This window comes from Sinocyclocheilus anshuiensis, unplaced genomic scaffold (assembly GCF_001515605.1).
Source record: "Sinocyclocheilus anshuiensis isolate Anshui unplaced genomic scaffold, SAMN03320099.WGS_v1.1 scaffold1203, whole genome shotgun sequence".
In the NCBI taxonomy this organism is placed as follows: Eukaryota; Metazoa; Chordata; class Actinopteri; order Cypriniformes; family Cyprinidae; genus Sinocyclocheilus; species Sinocyclocheilus anshuiensis.
This window is the reverse complement of record NW_015539980.1, coordinates 1147209-1167417: the sequence shown is the minus strand read 5'-3', so window position 1 is coordinate 1167417 and position 20209 is coordinate 1147209. Positions and strand designations below refer to the sequence as shown.

General features: G+C 36.3%; 1 protein-coding gene across 5 annotated transcripts in view; it reads right to left on the bottom strand.

The window, feature by feature from the left end:
- mtor (mechanistic target of rapamycin kinase) overlaps positions 1 to 20209 on the bottom strand; it is a 134329-nt gene that overhangs the window by 31856 nt on the left and 82264 nt on the right. For all 5 annotated transcript variants that reach the window (XM_016484357.1, XM_016484359.1, XM_016484362.1 and 2 more), the window contains 8 exons: positions 19689 to 19789; positions 17748 to 17863; positions 15519 to 15596; positions 14996 to 15103; positions 13719 to 13844; positions 9621 to 9752; positions 6799 to 6914; positions 2498 to 2615 (listed from right to left, as the gene is read on the bottom strand). In XM_016484357.1, the coding sequence (XP_016339843.1) occupies positions 2498 to 2615; positions 6799 to 6914; positions 9621 to 9752; positions 13719 to 13844; positions 14996 to 15103; positions 15519 to 15596; positions 17748 to 17863; positions 19689 to 19789 (895 nt within the window). The remainder of the gene's footprint in view (positions 1 to 2497; positions 2616 to 6798; positions 6915 to 9620; positions 9753 to 13718; positions 13845 to 14995; positions 15104 to 15518; positions 15597 to 17747; positions 17864 to 19688; positions 19790 to 20209) is intronic.

Genomic DNA, 20209 nt, shown 5'->3' with positions numbered 1-20209 from the left:
TAAATTTACGAAGTTGTGACAATTCTGTTTTTGCTTTGTCAGTATGGTGTATGGAGTGTAGATTGATGTGGAAATAAGTAATTTAAAGCAGTTTAACATAAGGCAGCAACATAACAAAATGTGAAAAAATGAATGTATGAATACTTTCGCAAGGCACTGTACATATTACGTCACCAATACAAACCAACCAGATTTATATTATTATAGCCTAAATATTTTGATATCTAATCGATTACATTCATTGAAATAAATAAATAAATAATTCTACTCACCATTAATAAAACACCTGATGCTGTCGGGAGCTGACCAATTTTGTGAAATTCGGCTCGAACGGAATAAGCACGAGGAAGTTGCGATTGTAAGTTGCAGTCTGTAAGACGCGCACGGAAGTCACCAATACAAACCAACCAGATTTATAATTCTATTATAGCCTAAATATTATGATATCTAATCGATTACATTCATTGAAATAAATAAATAAATAATTCTACTCACCATTAATAAAACACCTGATGCTGTCGGGAGCTAACCGAATTTTGTGAAATTCGTCTCGAAAGGAGTAACGCCATAAGTAACAGCACAATGAAGTTGCGATTGTAAGTTGCAGTCTGTAAGATGCGCACCGAAGCATGACTTGATGCGTGACACTGCAGAAAATGTGCGTTCACAAATGTAGCCTATGTTGATCCAAATATGAAAATCACTTTCGAATTTAATAATCTGAGGTGCTCTCCAGAGATGTTTTCCCACATGTCTGCAATTAAGGATGATTGCTGCATAGTATGGGTGTTTCCTTTTGCTTGAACATCTTCAAGTGAGTGGCGGGGCAAACCGAAAGTCCAGCACTCTCCTCCTTCACTGCTGATACTGCAACTAATCTTGTTTGTATGTGTTCCTTCGCTGACATTTTCCACATTTAGTTTTTCTCCCTAATAACAAATTTGTCCATTCTGATGCTCAGTTTGACCGAACTAATGGCTGCTGATGACTACTTGAATTGAATTCTGCCAAAGTGCGCGCTTGTAAGTGTTCGTTAAATGCGTAACGTTAATTACGTGAGTACAGGACAACACAATAATATATGAAAAACAAAATAATTTTACATAAAAACATTATAGCTTATATTTGTTTAGTACATTTTTAAATTAATGTAAAACTAAAATGAATTGTAAAACTGAAAGTTATTTTTTAAATTGTGTTCAGCACGGTGGGCTGCATTTGAATTTGCGGGCCGCGGGTTGAGAACCACTGTTTTAAAGGGGTCCTATTATGCTCTTTTACAAATTCTTGATTTTGTTTTGGGGGTGTACTAGAACAGGCTCTCATACTAGGTTGTTCGAAAAACACATTATTTTTCACATATTTTACATTATTACAACACCTCTCTCCCCAGTCTGGCATGAACGGCTCGAATAGTTCCTGTATCAAATGAAGTATGAAATACGAAATGTGCTGTGATTGGTTAGCTGGGCCAGTGTGTGTTGTGATTGGCAGCACTCGGTGTCTGGTCGGGAAACGTCATGTCCCTTACCATAGCCGCCAGCGAGCTCCAGTGTAAATATTGCATCAAAATCAAATCAATTTGAGCGCGATTTAAACCCGGATGATTGTAACCACTCTAAGTTTGTCTGCCTTGGGAAAGCTAGCGTGTCTCTGACATAGTGATAACACTCGTTGCCTTCTCTAGTGCAGCTCGACCAGGTCTCGTCCCATTCGTCGATATTTGTGATATCACAAATCCCGGAAAATATACGTTGTAGTCCAAACGAGTCATTCATTGTAGTTTTTGAAAAGTGATTTCTGTTAAATAAAATATCTCCTTTTGAAGTGGACTTTGAGCTTTGTAACTTTGCAGATATTTTTTATGCTCAAACAGCAACATTACAGACTAACTAAAGTTGAAAAAGGGAAAAAGCATAACAGCACCCCTTTAAGGTGTCCTTGTTACACGTTACATGTACTTACTATTATAATAACAATAAATTATGCATAATTACATGCAAATAATCTCTTCCATCTTTATTTGACCCTCTAACTCTAGCGCTCTCGATTCTAATTCTATTTTATCTATTTGTTGACTTGACCCTCTAACACTTGCACTCTCTATTCGTTTTCTAACTGCTTGTTTTCTTTAAAAAAAGGCCTCTAACACTAGCTTTCTCTATTCTTTTTCTATTACTATTATTATATATTATATTATTACTATTATTACTAACCATATAGTAAGTACATGTAGTTAATTAATATTACTCGGTACTTAAATGTATAATTACACTGCAACAAGGACACCTTAAAAATAAAGTGCAACTGAGATCTGTATTTCAGTGTGGCCTCAAATTGTATTATTTAACATTTGAAGCATTTATGCACCATGATATCATCAAGATCTAATGAGGATCAATGAGAAAGAGATTTTAAGGTGACAATATGGATAATGTTGTTAACAGGTTTAATGTGATTTATCCACATACATTTAAAGTTTGTGAGGTTAACGTACCTTGTACCAGTTGCGATCATGCTCTGTTGAGTGACTGTAATACTGTAACACTTTAGGTATGGTACTCTCATTGATACCCTGAAGGCTGAGCTGCCACTCCCCCAGCTTCAGAAAACACCTGCACAACAAACAAATTTTTTTTTTAAATGTCTTGTGTTTCCAGTTACCTCTACACAAATAGTCTTGCCTAAACAACCAACAAAGCAGGAACAGAAACTCACTGAAGGTCAGTGGCTTTTGTCCATTAGACTGCACTAATTATATACATCACAAATTGGGAGTTTTGTTTTGGTGGTAGGGTGTTTGACCTGGCACTGCTTTCACTGTACATAATTTGATAGCTATATAGGCCATGTTCATGCTGGCAGGAAGCTTCCTCAAATAACAAAACTAATCAATCATCATTTAAGCAATTTAGTTGTTCTGAGCTGTAATGACTTGCACCGTGCTTTGAGACTTTGAGTACTTCTGATTTAAAATAACGTGTATGTGTATGTTTTCAGTGCGCTGTAGTCACCTAAGTTCCATAAACACCAGTATTAAAAAAATGTACAAAACCTTTTCATCTGGAAATCAATCTGGAAAGATCTGGACCTGCTAATCTGCAGTGAAATTTAATGTTTGCTTGATGTATGCGGAAATTTTTTTTATCCAAGTAACACAGAACAGTACTCCCTGTTAAACTGTCACCACAACATCACTGTTCAACTGGGGTCTAAAACCAAGCAAAAAGACCTGGGCATATTGTTTGATGACCAATTTAGCTTCACTACCATAATTTAAACAACATCCAGGGGCCAGTTGCATAAACTTAACAACCATGTTTAGATTGTGTCTTAAGAACTAGTTTGACCAACTAGCAGTTACCAATTGGTAATCAGTCTTACTTTTCCAATACAAATAAGACCAATCTATCTTTTCATAACTGAATTAAAAAAGTTATAACCAGTCTTGTAAATTTGTGATCAGAATGAGATCACAGCTGTGCAGCTCCTCGTCCAAGCTCTTATCATTTCTATACTGGTATACTGCAATGCTCTATACGCCTTCAGCTGTTATTTTTAATTCGTTTTTTTTTCTTTCTGAAACAAAAACAGTTCATTGTAACCATATTTGTCAGGTTCTAATAAATAAATAAATAAAAGCTATTCATACTGTACAAATTGTGTGAAGCTTCCTTCTAGCTGCCGTTTGCATCTATAATAGTAACAACAAATGCAAGAACCAATGACAATTTGGCATTCAGTAACTTATTCAGAGAACATTACAGAGAAATAAAACTTTCAAAATCTGCATTCAGAGCAGTGATTTCTCATACTTGGTGTTCATTAGAAAACCAGTGGTGTTCTGAGACACTTCATCAATGAGATGAGCAGTAATGCATCACTAATAAGAAAACGCATACTCGACAAGCATACTTTCTTTTTATCATTGGTATGGGTGCAAGAAGTGTAGCCCAGTGCTCTTTACTTTACTTGGGACCAGAAAGCATAAAGAGATACAGCTCAGCCATACATACTGGAAAATATCTTGTGCCAAAATGTGTTTGCAAAAAATTCTTAGAGCTGCTTTTAAGAATTTATCTGAAAGAAACTCCAAGACAAGAGCCACAGCGTTGTGTGAAAATGCATAAAGTCAATACATCAGTCCATCCAGTACATCAAAAACTCATTGCTTTTTGCAATCTCCAAGATTTTCTAATTCCATTTCAATGATCTCATGGATCAGTTAAACAAATCCCCTTTGTCTTCGTTGTCCATGTTCCAGTAAATGTCCTGAATAATAATTTAGGTGGAACAATCTCTGGCCTCAGAAAACAACTGGGTCTGGAAGAGTCAGAGAGGGAGACTAAATGGAAACTGGCCAATAAGAGGGAGGAAACCGTAAAACCTTGGAAGAGAACGTTACATGCACAAATGAGTTAACATCACGCTGTCAAAGATAATGCTAAAGAACATCATAAAACACGTGGCCAAGCAGTTGCATATGCTTTAGATACATTGGGCCATAGAGCTCATGGAGAAGCAAAATCTGATTTATGCCATCTGACTACTGAAAAAATAATTCTAAAAGAATTTTAACATGCAATACAGTAATGATAATAAAACATTCCACAATAAATGGAACAAGATAACCAGCAAACATGTTTTTAAATAAGAAAAATTGTAACAATTAGAGCTGAAGGCAGCACTGATTGGGCCTTCGCATTTTGGCTCAGGTGGAGTGCATCACAGTGTAAAACATGACAGTTCCTGTTGCCAGTTGGTGTTGGTTCCAATCAGTCGTTCTTAAACCTGATAGTGGTCACCACCCACTCTGCACATTTTGTAGGTCTCCATTACGTCGAGTTCACACTGCACGATTTTAACCCCGATCTTCACGGTAGGTTTTGCGAAATCGCTGACAAATGCCCGGAAATCGGAGGCAAATCGGTGCTCGTTCACGCAAGTGACAATCACGCAGTGTGAATTATCAAAGACACGATCCAAAAGAAAATCGCAGATGTATCGCCGATGTACGTGAAAAAGTTGGGTTTGCGTTATTTCCTTATCACTTCTCGTGTGCGTTTGGCTATAGTTTGCGGACCAGACAGAGTTGTCGGCGATTCTTCCTATTGTAAAGTCATGCAGTGTGTAACCTCCTGTCGCCAATCCACCGTGCAATGTGAACACAGCAGCAACTGAATGCTACCCCAGAGAGTCGTGCAGTGTGAAAACAACGGTGATCCGACGATTTTGAAAATCGTGCAGTGTGAACTCAACATTAACTCAGTTCAGTTCATGAAGCTGATGATTTGAATCAGGTGTGTTAATTAAGGGAGACATGCAAAATGTGCAGAGTGCGGGTCCCCATGACCAGGATTAAGAACCACTGCTGTAGTTTAGACGTCTTCAGTCTTCAAGCCAGCAGCCGTCTCACCCTGCAGCCCAAGACTGGTCGCCCACTGAAGCTAAGCAGGGTTACAACAGTTTCATTTAAATTATATATATATATATATATATATATATTTATATATAGCAAAAAATACAAATAAAATGATATTTAAATAAATAAATAAATTAATTAATTAAAATAATGAAAGAATTTATCATTTCTGATATTTTAGTTTGCAACAAATTTTTGTGTTTACTAGAGCTTAGGTGCTGACATCAAACTTGCAAATGTTTCTGTTTGAGTAGAGTGTTTCAAATCACTTACAACATTGCAATTCATGTTAGGACATAGACAGCAAGGTAGGTTTTGAAACACAGCCAGAACTTTTGAATTCATCATTCATTATTCTTTCATGCTTTGTAAACATACCATTACTAAATGAGTTGTTTTGCACTATTCAGCTGAAATATTGACCCTCTAACCCTTCTTATTAAAAAAAAAAAAAAAACACCAACAACTTGTTACATGTTAGACTATGGGACATAGTCTAACATAGACAACACTTATATATTGTTGCTCTTTTGTTGGTTTGATTGCTTTTATAGTCCACATTTGTAAGTCGGTTTGCATAAGAACGTTTATGATTAAATGATTAAATGTATTTAGTGCAATGATCATGTTAGGCAGAGATAACTTCTGTACAGGAGGGGCGGGGCTGAAACAGGTCTGATTAATGTCCGAGCAGTGAGTCCTAAATCTGTAGATTGAAAGCAACATTTCAAAAAGTGGAATGGTTAGTGTGTCTGTAGATATCTCTCAGGGACAACTGAGTACCCAAAAGACTGGTCACTCAGTTAGCTAAACACTAAAGTTAGCTTTACACTAAAGCCTCCCCCCACCCAATCCAGTCAGGTGCACCCCCCACCCCCCACAGAGCTGATTTCATTGGTTAACTAATTCATGCAGTTATCTGTCAAAAAAAATGTAATGGGTTCATCTCAGAGTTCAGAAAAAAATTATCTTGGATTTTTGAATAGATCAGACTGTAACAAACAGTAATGCTATCTATCAGAATGTGCTACAAATGCTTAAGGTCAGGGTGAAGGTAAGGATTAGGGGGTTAGTATTTGTTTGTGCAGTCAATCAGTACTGTGACTGACATGACAGATGAAATCTTTAGAATCATCTGTGTGGTTGGGTTTGCGCTTACATGGTTCGAGAAAAAAATCATGCTTTTTGTGCTGGTTCACAGAATTAGTATTTAATTTGGTGCTTCTGTTGGTGCAGTTTATAACATTAGCATGTTCGCGTGTGCATGGGGTTGTGAACAACGCTAGCTTGTGTCACTTCGATAGGGTAATGTACCAATTCAATATGGTTTTATGCATAGTATAATCAACAAAAAGTGTGGGCATATGGTTACTGACCGAGCCATTAGCTTGTGTAGCTCCAGTTTGTGCTGCTGGTCTTCAGCTGCAATGGCATGTTGTGCTTGCTGTTGCATCCCCTGCACAAAGTGCTGCATATGCTGGAATGCATCGATCTGAGAGAGATGGAAATAGAACAGATGCCAAAATATATCATGCAAGTAATCATTACTAACTTGTAGAAGACATTTTTATACACAGTCAAGTTAAGTCACCTTTATTTATATAGCGCTTTATACAATACAGATTGTGCCAAAGCATTTAGTATTAGCATATAGTATTAAACAGGAAAAGAGTGTGTTGATAATGCAAGAGGACAATAGTAAACACTCAATTTTCCAGTTATCTTTAGACAGTATCTTTACTATACAGACCACTTCCCTGGAACAATGGTGATGACTCCTGCCAGTTGCCAGTCATGAGCATTACCATAACACCCAATTTCCTAGAGACTCCATTAAACTGATATTTTCCTTCAGTAACACCAATTCAGTACCAACATTTAGAGCACGTCATCCAACAGACAACACAGTCAATTTTGTTTTGTGATTTCTATTAATGTGGCAATTTGCAATTTAAAATTCAATCTGTTTTAGTAATTTTATGTTTTGTTTTCTTATCTCTTCACAGGAATTTCCGAGTGAGGCTGACGGGTCCATGCGTGTATGCCCATAATTTTAACACAACACTGTGCTGTGGATTGGGACTGGCTCTCTGGTTTGGTCTATGATTCTCAGTGCCTGGTACTTAGCCAGTACTTACGTAATCTCTCGCAGAAATAACACTCCAGTAACAAGCTGTACTATGGGACGCTGATGTGACGTAATTATACTGTCCTTAAAGGGATAGTTCACCCAAAAATGAAAATTCTGTCATCATTAGCTATGTTTCCATCCACCTATTTTTCGTATATTCTGGGATATTGCATAAAAAAAGACTGAATGGAAATGCCAAGATACGCCTTAATTCTAAAAATGTGCATAAAAAAATCATGCGCTCAACTGAATCGGATACATTTTTTAAGAAAATGTGTGCATAAACTATAAACAGGTTCTGGCCCCCATTGACTTTTTATATTATAATTTTTTTCATGCTATGTAAATCAATGGGGAAAGCTACTGTTTGGTTACCCACATTCTTCAAAATATCTTCTTTTATGTTCAACAGAAGAAATAAACTCAAAGATTTGGAACAACTTGAGGGTACATACATGACAGAACTTTCATTTTTTTGTGCGAAGTATCCCTTTAAAGGCTCTTTTTTTCTCTCAAAATTTCATTATTTGGCTAAAAACACATTTTTTGCATAAAACAAACTTGCCTACACAAGTTGTGTTTAAGTTCTTTAAACATTTCCTGTAGTGTGACAGGCCTTATCATGAAATTTACTTAAAATAAATATGTTTAAAATGTGGATAGAAAAACAATTTAAATATACTGACATTATCTAATAGTAATGCAGAGTCATAAATCTACACATTAAATGTAAAAAAAATAAATAAAAATAAAACCCCATACTATCATATTGCCAATTATTGTGGCACAAAATCCCTTTCTAACTGGGAAATCACTTTAGGATCCTTAAAAATCTTGCTAAACTGGACCCCAACAAGTAAATAATGCAATTTCAAGCTTAAGTTAACAAGAGAGAGACATTGGCCTCCTGTTATTACTTACGTTTGTAACGTTTATGTGGAGTTATTTAAGTTTAGTTTATTTATATGGGAGTTGGACATAAAATCTCAAAATATTGTACCATGTCCATTTGCCAATACTCTAAAGCAAAAGGTGACCGCTCTTCACAGTGCAGAGTAAAAAGAGGTAAGACTGGAAAGCTGGAAATGTAAAGCCAAACAACCTTTCCACCAGTCTTGTTACATCATCACAGACAGTAGATTTTTTTCTGTTAAAAAAAACAAGGATGTTTTTAAGCGAGGATTTTTTTTGAAGGAGTCTGTCTTCCTCTCATGGAGGAGTGCTTTCATTGGTCTTATATGAAAGGCTACTAGTGGCACATGGAATGTTGTTGGCAGGGGAGGAATTTCCCAAAACCTATTACAGTCATGTAAAATTAAGCCGTTTGACAAACTAAATGGAAGCCACAATCTCACTTGATTTTGTCTTAACCGCTATCACATATTGCCTTATGTAACAGGAAACAAGTATTTGACGTCTTGCATAATCTCAAGAATATTAACACAGCATTCCAAAAAGTGCTAAATTGAGCTGCTTCATCTCATTTGATGGACATTGTGTAAGTGTTTGTTTTTTACAATAAAAGGCCCTGGGGCCCTAGGGGTCACTTACAGGCTCTATGCGTCTACTTGTGCCATGTGCGCCAACAGCCCAGAGGCTCTGGTGGTCAGTACACACAATGCAACGAGGGGCCTGCAATCCTAATTCTGACACAAATTAAATTCTTTGCAAGCAAATGTAAACTCTAAATATTATAAAAAAAAGCAAAACGGTGTTGTCATGATGTAATTTTCCTGTGACTCTAATGTGATTAGTCAATGCCATTTATGGCTCTGGTGATTCGCTCAAAACAACCCGTCTGTAGAACTGAGTGCCCATGAGCCATGACTGGAGCATGCAAGTCATATATTTCCAGGACTGTATGCACCAGATAAGCAACTGCTATTAAGATGAATGGGAATGCTAATGGATGGCTTCCTTCAGATACTACAGACCCCTAACGTTTTTGCACATTCAAGCAGAAAGAATCTGTACTTGACTGTACATGATTGGAAATATTTCCCAGGGGCACTGTGAAGGGAATCGCTTGTTTTCAAGAGCATTTAAAGTGAGTGTGTGAGTGTTTACCTTGCGAGTGCTCTTCCACATGTACTTCATATAAGCGTAGGTGACATGAGGGTGGGCGGTGGGCAGGGGATGGTCGAGCTGTTTGGAAGGATCCACTCCCAGCAGGAGAACGAGGGTCTTATGGGCTAGCGCCTGCGGAATACACAAAGAATCTCAGTTAGGATCATAGTTTATCAGGATTGCAAGAATGTGTTACTGCCATTTACCAAACTATGCTAGTTAATCAGGCTTAGTCTTGTTAAGTTTGATCTTATGTTTAGAATCTTTATAAAACAGGTTTGTGTGGGAACAGCAGGGGGTTGATGAAAAGCATGTAATTAAAATTGTAATTGTAATAAAAATATTACAATATATATATACTGTATATATATGTGTGTGTGTGTGTGTGTATAGGGGGCTGTAGAATTAATCAAAATAAAACTGGAATCAGGATATAGCTTAGTGCGATTATTAAATAGTATGATTTTCAAATTAAAGGGGTCATATGATGCTGCTAAAAAGAACATTATTTTGTGTATTTGGTGTAATGAAATGTGTTTATGCGGTTTAAAGTAAAAAAAACACATTATTTTCTATTTAGTCATTTAGCAGACGATTTGCTTTAGCTTACAAATGAGGACATAAATATAAATATATAGCGCGGAAATAAATATATATACGAGCGCGGAAAACGGTACAGGTGATGAGGAGCTTCAGCAAAGCATCAGTGAACTCATCACGTCAGATGAGATGTTGCCAGGCCATATGTCAGTAAAAACTAGAGGGAAAATTTTTTCTCTCCTGTCTGCCGTTATACTGTACTTGTAACATGTATATCATTTCATATTAAAGCACAATTATATATAAAAGGTTGTGAGAAAATACGATGCGTGTCAGATCCGCATCACGTTTAGCAGCGGCAGCTCTTAAAGAAATAGCAAAAACATAATAACCCAGCTGCTGTGATGTCTGTTAATCAAAGAACAAAAGAAAGAATAGGAAATCAATAACTTTTGTAGCTTTAAGAATTCAACTATTTAATTTAGAATTTAGTGTTTGATAACTTTATTACATTTCTGTATATTTCCTACTTGCTGGAGGGCACAGGTAGCCAGTGTTGGGCAGTAACGCATTACTTAGTAACGCGTTACTGTAATTTGATAACTTTTTTAGTAACGGAGTAATTTAACACGTTATAATTTTCAAAATAGTAATTAGAGTATAGTTAGAAGCCAAAGTCTCTATACGTTACTGCCACGTTACATTGCTGACAGAATGCAGTGTTTTATAATCTAGAGATTGTAAAAAGGATGTAGTACACGCACTGTCGAGTCAAGTGCCAGTAAATTAGAGACCTGCGCCTGCGAGCGGGTAGACACTCGTGTGTGTGCGGGATGCGGCAGAATAAAATGATTCACGGGACTCCCGCAAAATAGAAAAAAAAATTAAAATAAAAAATGTATGTTTAGATATTTTCTATCTAAACATAAAATATCTAAAACAAATAAATTGTTATTCATCTATTGCACAAAAGCAGCATGAACTAATATAAAATATAAACGATTAACAGGTGCAAGCGTATGCAGAGTTTCTATTTAGGCTAGAACGCGTGTTTGCAGCGTTGAGCAATGCAGTGCTGAAATCTGCGTGCTCACGAAGCTCTCATTATAACACACGAATTGTAGACATTATGAACGATTCATTATGCATATATTTATTGTGTTATAACAGAGATTTGTGAGATTGCGATGAACTGAGATGTCTTTTAGAGATTATAAATGCAGCGCTCTTTGCTGGCATTCTGCCATTACAAACCATGCACGCAGCAGCCGCTTGTTTTAGTAAAAATAACAGTGTTCTGTGAATGTTGATGCTTTAATAACAAATATTTATCGGGAGCGTGTATGCTGGGATTTCATAAATTTCATGGAGAAAAAAGTAACGTAACTAGTAATGTAACTAATTACTAATTACTTTTGAAATAAAGTAATCAGAACAGTAACGTGATTACTTTTAAAAGGAGTAATCAGTAATCAGTAATTTGATTACATTTTCAGAGTAACTTGCCCAACACTGCAGGTAGCTAAACATGACATTTATTGTAATAGGTTTATGTGAAGATCGTTTTAAGTTAAATTAAAAGTTGTTATTTTTAAAGTCTAATAAATGTAAAAAATGATAGCTCTCATTTATACTGTAATGTTGAATGACTATAATCAATGGAAAATTTTTTGACACCAGTATTGGTCATAAAAAAGATGCCACTAATCAAATATAAAAAATATACTGTCTTCATGTTGTTTGAACCTTAATTTGAATATTGCATATGAAATTATTTCAATATAAAAGTATATTTAAAAACTTTAATGTTAGGTGAGATTAATTTGAGAAAAAAATGTGCGATTAATAAGTTAAATTTTTTTTATCGATTGACAGCACTAATATATATATATATATATAGCACTAATATATAATTGTTGTTTTAAATTATTATGTCTCCAAAATGTCAAAATATAAATAAAACGGCAAACATCTGTAAACCAAAAGTCATTAAATTACATGAATTGGCAGCTGTCATAAAAACTTGTTTCTGAGAAAATGGCCTCCAAAGATTGTAAACATTTTCGATAGAATTGGAAGATTTACTACACATTCATGAATAATTAAGACATCAATAAGAGAATCAGTAAAAAAAAAAAAAAAAAAAGTGTACTTATAATTTAACACAAATATTTAATGGTCACATATGATTCACCAAAATAAAGCTTCTAGTTTGGAGATCACAGGCAGAACATTAATCTTCAATGCTTGACCCCAAGACCTGAAGTTCTTTGGGTCACAAAGAGGCATCTGTTAGAAACCAAGCACTTTGTAAATAAACACATCACTCAGTATCCATTGAGGCAGTAATATAAGCTTGACCCCACCAAGGGCTTTTTGTCCACAAGAACAGTGCTTTCATTATCTGTGTTTCATCCCTTAATCCATCGCTTTCTCCCAGTGACTTCCTGCTCCTATGATCACTACTACAGGACATAGGTCATTAAGTCAAGACTCATGAGGTCGCATGCATGTGAGGCAAAAGGTCAGGGTTTAGTGGTTAACCATGATAAGGTTATCCCCCTGCTGGTAGATTCAATAACTTCACCATTATTCAGACAAAAAAGCTTTTTTCCTTAATGATGGCCCTTCGAAGGATTTTTTTTAGCAATATATAATTCCAAATATTTATATTTGATTGCCTGAGTCATGTTTTAAAAAACTCTATAAACCTCATTAATGTAAAACTTATGTTTTTATAAAAGTTACAATAGTATAATGCTATCAGATTTAAGCAACACAAAGTAACAGGTGATTTTAATGCGACGTTCCTAAGAGGAACAATGTGAAGTTCATTGTTTAGTCACTGGCTTTATTCATTGACACATAAACAGCAACAAACAAACTAGCGACAAAGAATGTCTGACTGTGTGCTTTCACATAGCTGAAAATAAACAGCCATTTTCCTAACATTAGGATCCTTTGGAAGGTAATGCTATTTTTAGTCAAATTATCCCAGTCTATCCATAACACAGCAGTGCTTGGGTCGAAGAGGTGATGATAGAGAAGCAGGTGTTGATCTGTGTAGGCAGTTTTACACTGATGTATTAATTTCTATTACATAATAAAGAGGAGGACATAAAAAAAGTGTTGTTTTGGTAACTTGGTTTCAATAAAAGCTGTTTTTTGAGTTCTGAAACTTACACTGCTTTTATAGTACAATGACCTCTTACATGTCAAACGAGCACGGGATTTTGATTTCTCAGTTCATGCCCCCTTATTGTGTTTATTTTATATACTGTAACATAACTCTATTCAGCTCCACATCGTGCCTAACAAGGCCCCTTAGCAAATCTAAATAACTTTAAACCAAGGCTTCTAGGGGATAATTGCTTTATTTTTTACTTGTTTACGGATGTTTCTATGTTCTAAACATTGTGCCGCATTCTGGAAGATATTTAAAACTTCCACAAGAGTTTTTCCTTTTGTGAAATGATGTAGTCACAGTCAATCATATTTTGTGTTAAATAATGAGCTCAGTGTTAAGCTTGCAATTGAAGGTAACAGTGTTGTTCTTACTAGTCTTCCACTTTTTCCACAGAGGCTAGCGTACTTCAACCACGTCCTCATGTCCTCATGTGGACTAATGACCAGGGAGCGCACCATCAAGATCCTCTGCCAGTCCTCCACAATACGCTGACAACCCTGAAGAAAAACAGTCACATTTTCAGCATTTACTTTTGTAAACTATGCTCAGTTCTGGGTGGTAACTGATTACATATAATGCAGATTTCATGCAATCAGACTCTAAAAATTAAATACTTGTAATCACATATCACTCTCATAATCAGATAACAGTTATTTTATGGATTACATGATTACATATGCACACAATGGCTCTAATTTAATTTTCTAAAAATCAGTAACAGACTACAATTTGCAAGTAATCTACCCAGCACTGACTATGCTGAAGCTCTGGTTGGTTACATCAGACTCTATGAAGATTTTTGACATAAATGACAAGAAACTGAGCAGATGACGGCTCCAAAGAATGGTGGCCATTAATTTGAGAAAACGTGTCGACAGAAAGATGAAGACTTACTTAGGCATCTATAGCTATTACCATTGCATAGCCAGACTACTGACTTTTAGCAAAACTATGAGCTAGTGTTAAGATTATAAAGTGGGCAGTCCTTGGCCAGAATAAGCTGCTTCTACACATAACAGGGATGAATAACCTTGAAAGTGGATAAAAAATGAAAAGCGGATGAAAAGCTGACCGTACATTAACCCCCTCTAATAAAACAAATCACAATATTCTGAGTCTGATAATCTCCTGGACTGAAGCTGACCAATTAACTGCTGACTAATATTTCCTTGTCAACAATATATCAGTTCTGCACTCCTTCCTTTATGAACGGAAAAGTCTGCAGGTTGGCAGCATTAGTTCTCACTGTTAAATGTTTGTTTTTCCCCAGAGGCACTAGCTGAGCATATAAAATAAACGCAAGCCGACACACTACATCAAGGCTCCCTGCTGAGCTGATGTCAAGCCAACCACAAAATGTTTTCACATATAACGTCAGCATTACTGACATTACAGCATTACAGGATTACTGATGAAGGAACACAACAGCAACAGATGGAAGTTATTGGTTTGGATCAGTCTGATGAATCCTTTCTTTGTGAAACTTAAAATTAATGTATTGCTACTGACTCACTGTTTATATGACAACATGTAGTGACGCAATTAAAAATGTATATGTGCAAAATGATTTCGTAATAAATCATATTTTAACTTAGATTTTAGAGATATACATATAGAACCCTGAATACTCCTTTAACTTGGCAAGTACCTGCAGCCTCTCCCACCACGTGTCCCTTATGATGTCCCTCCTCTCAGGAACCAGTTTATACTGGATCACCTCCTCTAACTCAGACAGCATCTGACAAGACACCATGGCCTGTGAGAGAGAGAGAGGGAAAGATACAGAGAATGAAAAAGACGGTATCTTAACTATATTAACAAAAGCCAAGACTTCTTTTGTTTGCACTCTTTAAACATTTTAATCATGTTAAATAAAACGCAGTGCAACCGAGGTAAGAAAAAACAAAACAAAGTCTAGATCCATTAAGTTTCATTATCTCGCCCAATGTGAGAGGATGTGTGTGTATGTGTTTATTAGCACCTTATTCAGGCTGGAATAATGTAACACAGAGACATGGGTTTGGGTTTATTATGTAACAGTCTCTCCTGAAATGGTCTCGTCTTTACCTCACATGCTGAACCAGCAATTACTCGATGAACAATAAAAATATAAGTTACTTGTGTCAAATTATTATTATCTTCTATATTGAAACTGAGGTATATGCTCTTACCCCATATGCTCTACTGTAACTCTCTCCAGCCATGGCGGTGAGCTCAGCATCCAGTAGATCTCTGGCTTTGTCAATGCACTGAAATCACATGAACACAGGTTATAGTGTTGCTGAATGTTTGATTCTGGTTGCAATTATTTTTCAGTAAACAGACATCTATAAAATGTCCCAGGTCCGTTGACCACATTGCAGTCATTTCAAATTATTTCAGTTAATTCAAAGGACCTTACAGCAAACAACAGCAAAAAACAAAACAAAACAAGTATGACAAACAACAGGATAAAAAAATAAAAGATAATTTCCATGTTCTGCAGGATGCACCCATTGTAGTGACAGGAGGATGACCATTTACATTCACAAGTTAATTTACACAGAACCAAACATAAACCTAAACGTGTTAATTCAGCAAGATTAACTAAATATAAAGTGTTTGCGTGCCTGCCATTGTGTATTTAACTTGAACCATGCCTAAGAAATGTCTGTTTTAAGGCAGTGGGTGACTGATTCACTCCGTAATTTGCTAAATAAAAGCATTATTTTTGCACATTATTTTCCTTGTGTTTATTGCTAAGCCAGAGGCAACAAAAAGACAGGCAGCACAGCCCCTGTAAGTATATTGCATGCAATGCAGCTGCTTGCCTTGACAACCTCATGCACTTGGTGCAAGTAAAATCACTTGAATTATAGAACATGGAGTGTGAATTTGTACGTTTATTATAGAAACGCTCAAATTTGTTTAAAAGTGTGACAGGATCCCCCAGGATCAAATCTTAAAGGGGTCATATGACGCAATTTAAATTTTTCCTTACTCTTTGAAGTGTTACAAGCTCTTGGTGCATAAAGAAGATCTGTAAAGTTGCAAAGACTAAAGTCTCAAATCCAAAGAGATACTCTTTATAAAAGTTAAACGGCTCGTTCTAACACGCCCCCACATATCTACATCACTATGTGGGAAGATTTGTAATCCATAATTATGTCCCCACTGGATGCAACGAATGCCTCGTTTATAATGGGTTTTCATGTTTCTGAATAATCGCTCCGGCCTGACAGGGCATCATCACAGCACAAAATAATGTTCTTTTTAGCAACATCATATGACCCCTTTAAGCACCTATGGACCTCGACATTAACGCCAAAACATAGTAACTGTGCTAATTCTTATATCTAAACTGTGATCAGTGATTTTTGATATACCGGAATTAGCACTCATGTACAGCCAGATGTTGTGTCACTAAATTGTTTATTGCTGTTTATGCGTCAGTAAATTAGGCTAGTGACTAAATGGTCACGCTGTTCCTTTCAGTGTTATTTAAGTTGTGATTATAATGCTACAATCAACACTTCACAGTTAATTAATTAATCCTAGCCGCTGCTATAGTAAATACAAAGAAAACGTTTTCAAAAGAGTTCCACATGTAATATTTATTTCATATGGAAATATGTTACTTAATCATAGCAGTGGGCGTTTACAATGAAACCCGCTTTTAATTAGAGAGTTTAAGTCTAGAGTCCGTATAAGAAAATGACATTTTATTTATAAATGATGACAGTTTGTGTAAAAATCCTACTAACTTTTAAGTTCACCTCAGAAAACATAAAATAAGAAATGCAATTTTCGATGCAAATAGCGATTTAGGGATCAATGTGACGAGCTTCCTTGGTAACCAAAATTACCAAAATTCTCTGACCAGAAGCACAGCTTGATTTCATTCTGTCAATGGCTACTTCCCTTTCCAGCTTTAAACTGGAGTGATGCTGTGACTGTTGTTTACCTGAAGTAACCTTAGCGACAATGTCCTCTGGAGTAATGGAACAGTTGGGATGGACAGGATAATAATGACGAACACAGAGAGTACATGGGTGTGTCTGTGATGTTCTCCATGTGTATGAGCTCATCTCACTCTCTCTCTCACACACACACAGTCACGCTTGTTTTGGAAAAAGGAACACTGCATCACCGCAGGGACCGTATGTCAGCCAAGTTATTTGACGTGCAGACTGAGGCTAGCCTTTGACCAATATTACATAACGCCTGTGAGACAATGCACCACGGCAACTGCTGCACTCATCATCTTTGACTGAACAATTTTTTTCCTTAAACATCTCCCTCCTGGTTGTTTCTTCCATGTAAAGGTTTTTTTTCAATTTTTAGAGGATGACAAGTGAGGTTAGACGCAGTTTATATACTGTTCATTTAATAACTCTCATTAGTTGTTTATTAGGTAGTACCTGTTGAGCCAATGAGAAGAGATCCTGATGTAGAGCAAGCACTGCCCTGTAAAAGGCTCCATCATGGGTGTCTCGCGGGATCATGCAGGTATACTCTTCCATACTGTCCCAGTGGCCTGACAAACGCACAAAGATGCAAATTATATTATACATACAAATCTTATATCTTCAACAAAATAATAAATTAAATATCTGTTTGCAATATCTATCTCACATTAAGTGCAACATTAAATCGCAGCATATCTGATGGACTGTAAACAGAATATCTGTAAATGCTAATTTATAAACTGATACTGCTTGACTGACGAATAACAATTGTATATGAACTCCTCATTGTTTGGTCTAAGGTCAAAAGTCACAATAGAATCTTACTGCTCTTAAAAGTACATGAAAATGCACGGGGGAATGAATACTTTCTGTTCATTTTAAGTATTTCGTATGAATTCACTTCCCTGAAATACGGGTTATGAAATGCATGCTTTTGTTGTTACAGGTCTGTTGGCTGGTTTTAGAGACGTTTCGGAACTTTGCAGCTTATAAGCAGGTTTTCTTTGCAGGGTAAGGAGAGACAGAGACTCCTACAGCAGGTTTTTGAATTTAAATATTGCATGAATTACCATCATGAAACAAAAATTTCAAAAATTTCTACTGAGGCTTATTTATGTCATGTATACATGAAATATGAAACATGAACATCACATGATTTTATAATATTTTTATAATAACGTTAACATTCTGATTTGAATGGTCTTTAAAGCATTTACATTAGGAAGCCGGCTTGTTTTTTTGCTTTATGTAACATCTAGCTTAATGTTGCAATGTATATTGTTGCTGTATACAGTATGTGTATTACATATATGCATCAAAACTCGCAACACTTTTTGTCAGACGTGCTTGGCTGCTGTTGCCGACTGACATCAAGAATGTTCTGTGCGTTTGCACAGCAAACCACCATCCTGTCTCAAACAAAAACTCTTGGGAATAGCATGGCTCACGCAAGTATCCATTTTTGCTAAAAATTCATGACAGTGAACTTCACCCAAATGGTGAGTAGTTTGCATCCCTGTCCTATTGATAGCTTTCAGTCCCGTGACCGGCTCGAAGACCTGGAGGGCAAAACATCCACAGAACTGCAGCACAAGCCTATCAATTTGACATCTGTTTCACAGCCGCAAATATTTAGATCACCTCTCAAAAGAATAAAACAAAGGTATGTGAGCAAAATGCAAGTTTTGGCCATTTGCAAGCACCCGCGGCAATATTTCAATCATTAAACAATGCGACAAACGTTGTAAAAACACTTAAAGTGCCTTAATATATTTAAAACAGTAATATTAAAAGATCAAATTCAGTAATCACTATATTAATGATGCATAGTTTACATAGGCAAGCAGATGAGGCCGGAAAAAGAATGCAATCCGCTTAATGGTTCAGTGTTTTCCTTATAATGGTTTTCTATGGGAAACCATTTAACGTGAAACTTTGCACATTGTGTTTATATTCTGGGTTCATATGCTTGCCTGTACAAAATATACATCATCAATAAGGTGTTTACTGAATTTCACCTTTTAATATCTGCGTTTTACTACATTACTACTTGATGCAAACTGCGTAAAAATAACTGGCGGTCAGTGGAGCAAAGCTTCGTTTTGCTCTCCAGGTGGGCATTCCTATGAGTGTGTGCCGTCACGTGAAAACTATCAATAGAAGAGGAATGTTAATTATGTATCACTGTGTTGATGTGATTACAGTGTTTTGTCTTTTCAGTAATAAGTGGGAATAAAACTAAGGAAAATTGCAGATTGATGTTGTCAGGTAGACTTTAGTTACAGATATAAGTTACAGAATTCCTAAATTCTTGAACTTTAACCTAATGTTGGAATAATCAAAAACAATGCTTTTTTTCTGCCCCGAAATGCTGTCTTTTTTTTCTCGCCTCACCCAATCCCCATGCTGCAGCCGCTGCCATGCGGGCCATCTTGGCTTGAGTCTCCTCACTGACCAAAGTCCACTCCTCACAGCACTGCTGGTGCAGCTGACCCCTGATGGAGAAAAAAAAACAGAAAGAGAATTTCTCACCTAGCCAAACTTTTGACTACTGGGAGTAAAGTCTGGTCCACACTGAAGCTTATTTTGGCAAAGAACTTTGCAGATTACAGTCAGTGTTGGGAAGGTTACTTTGGAAATGTAATAGGTTACAGATTACAAGTTACCCAATTTAAAATGTAATAGTAGTGTAACTTTTTCAAGTACTTTATTAATGTAACTGATTACTTTTGATTAATTTAAGTGACTCAGAGCAGTTCTAGAGATTATGTTTATGTGTTCATGTACTCATATAGTGAGGCGGCAGAGGCCGAAAACACTGTGAGCTTCAGTAGGCCTATATGTAGTAAATGAAACTGCATGTCTGCGCCATTAATTTCCACGAGGGGCGGACTGGGAAAAAAAATTCAGGCCGG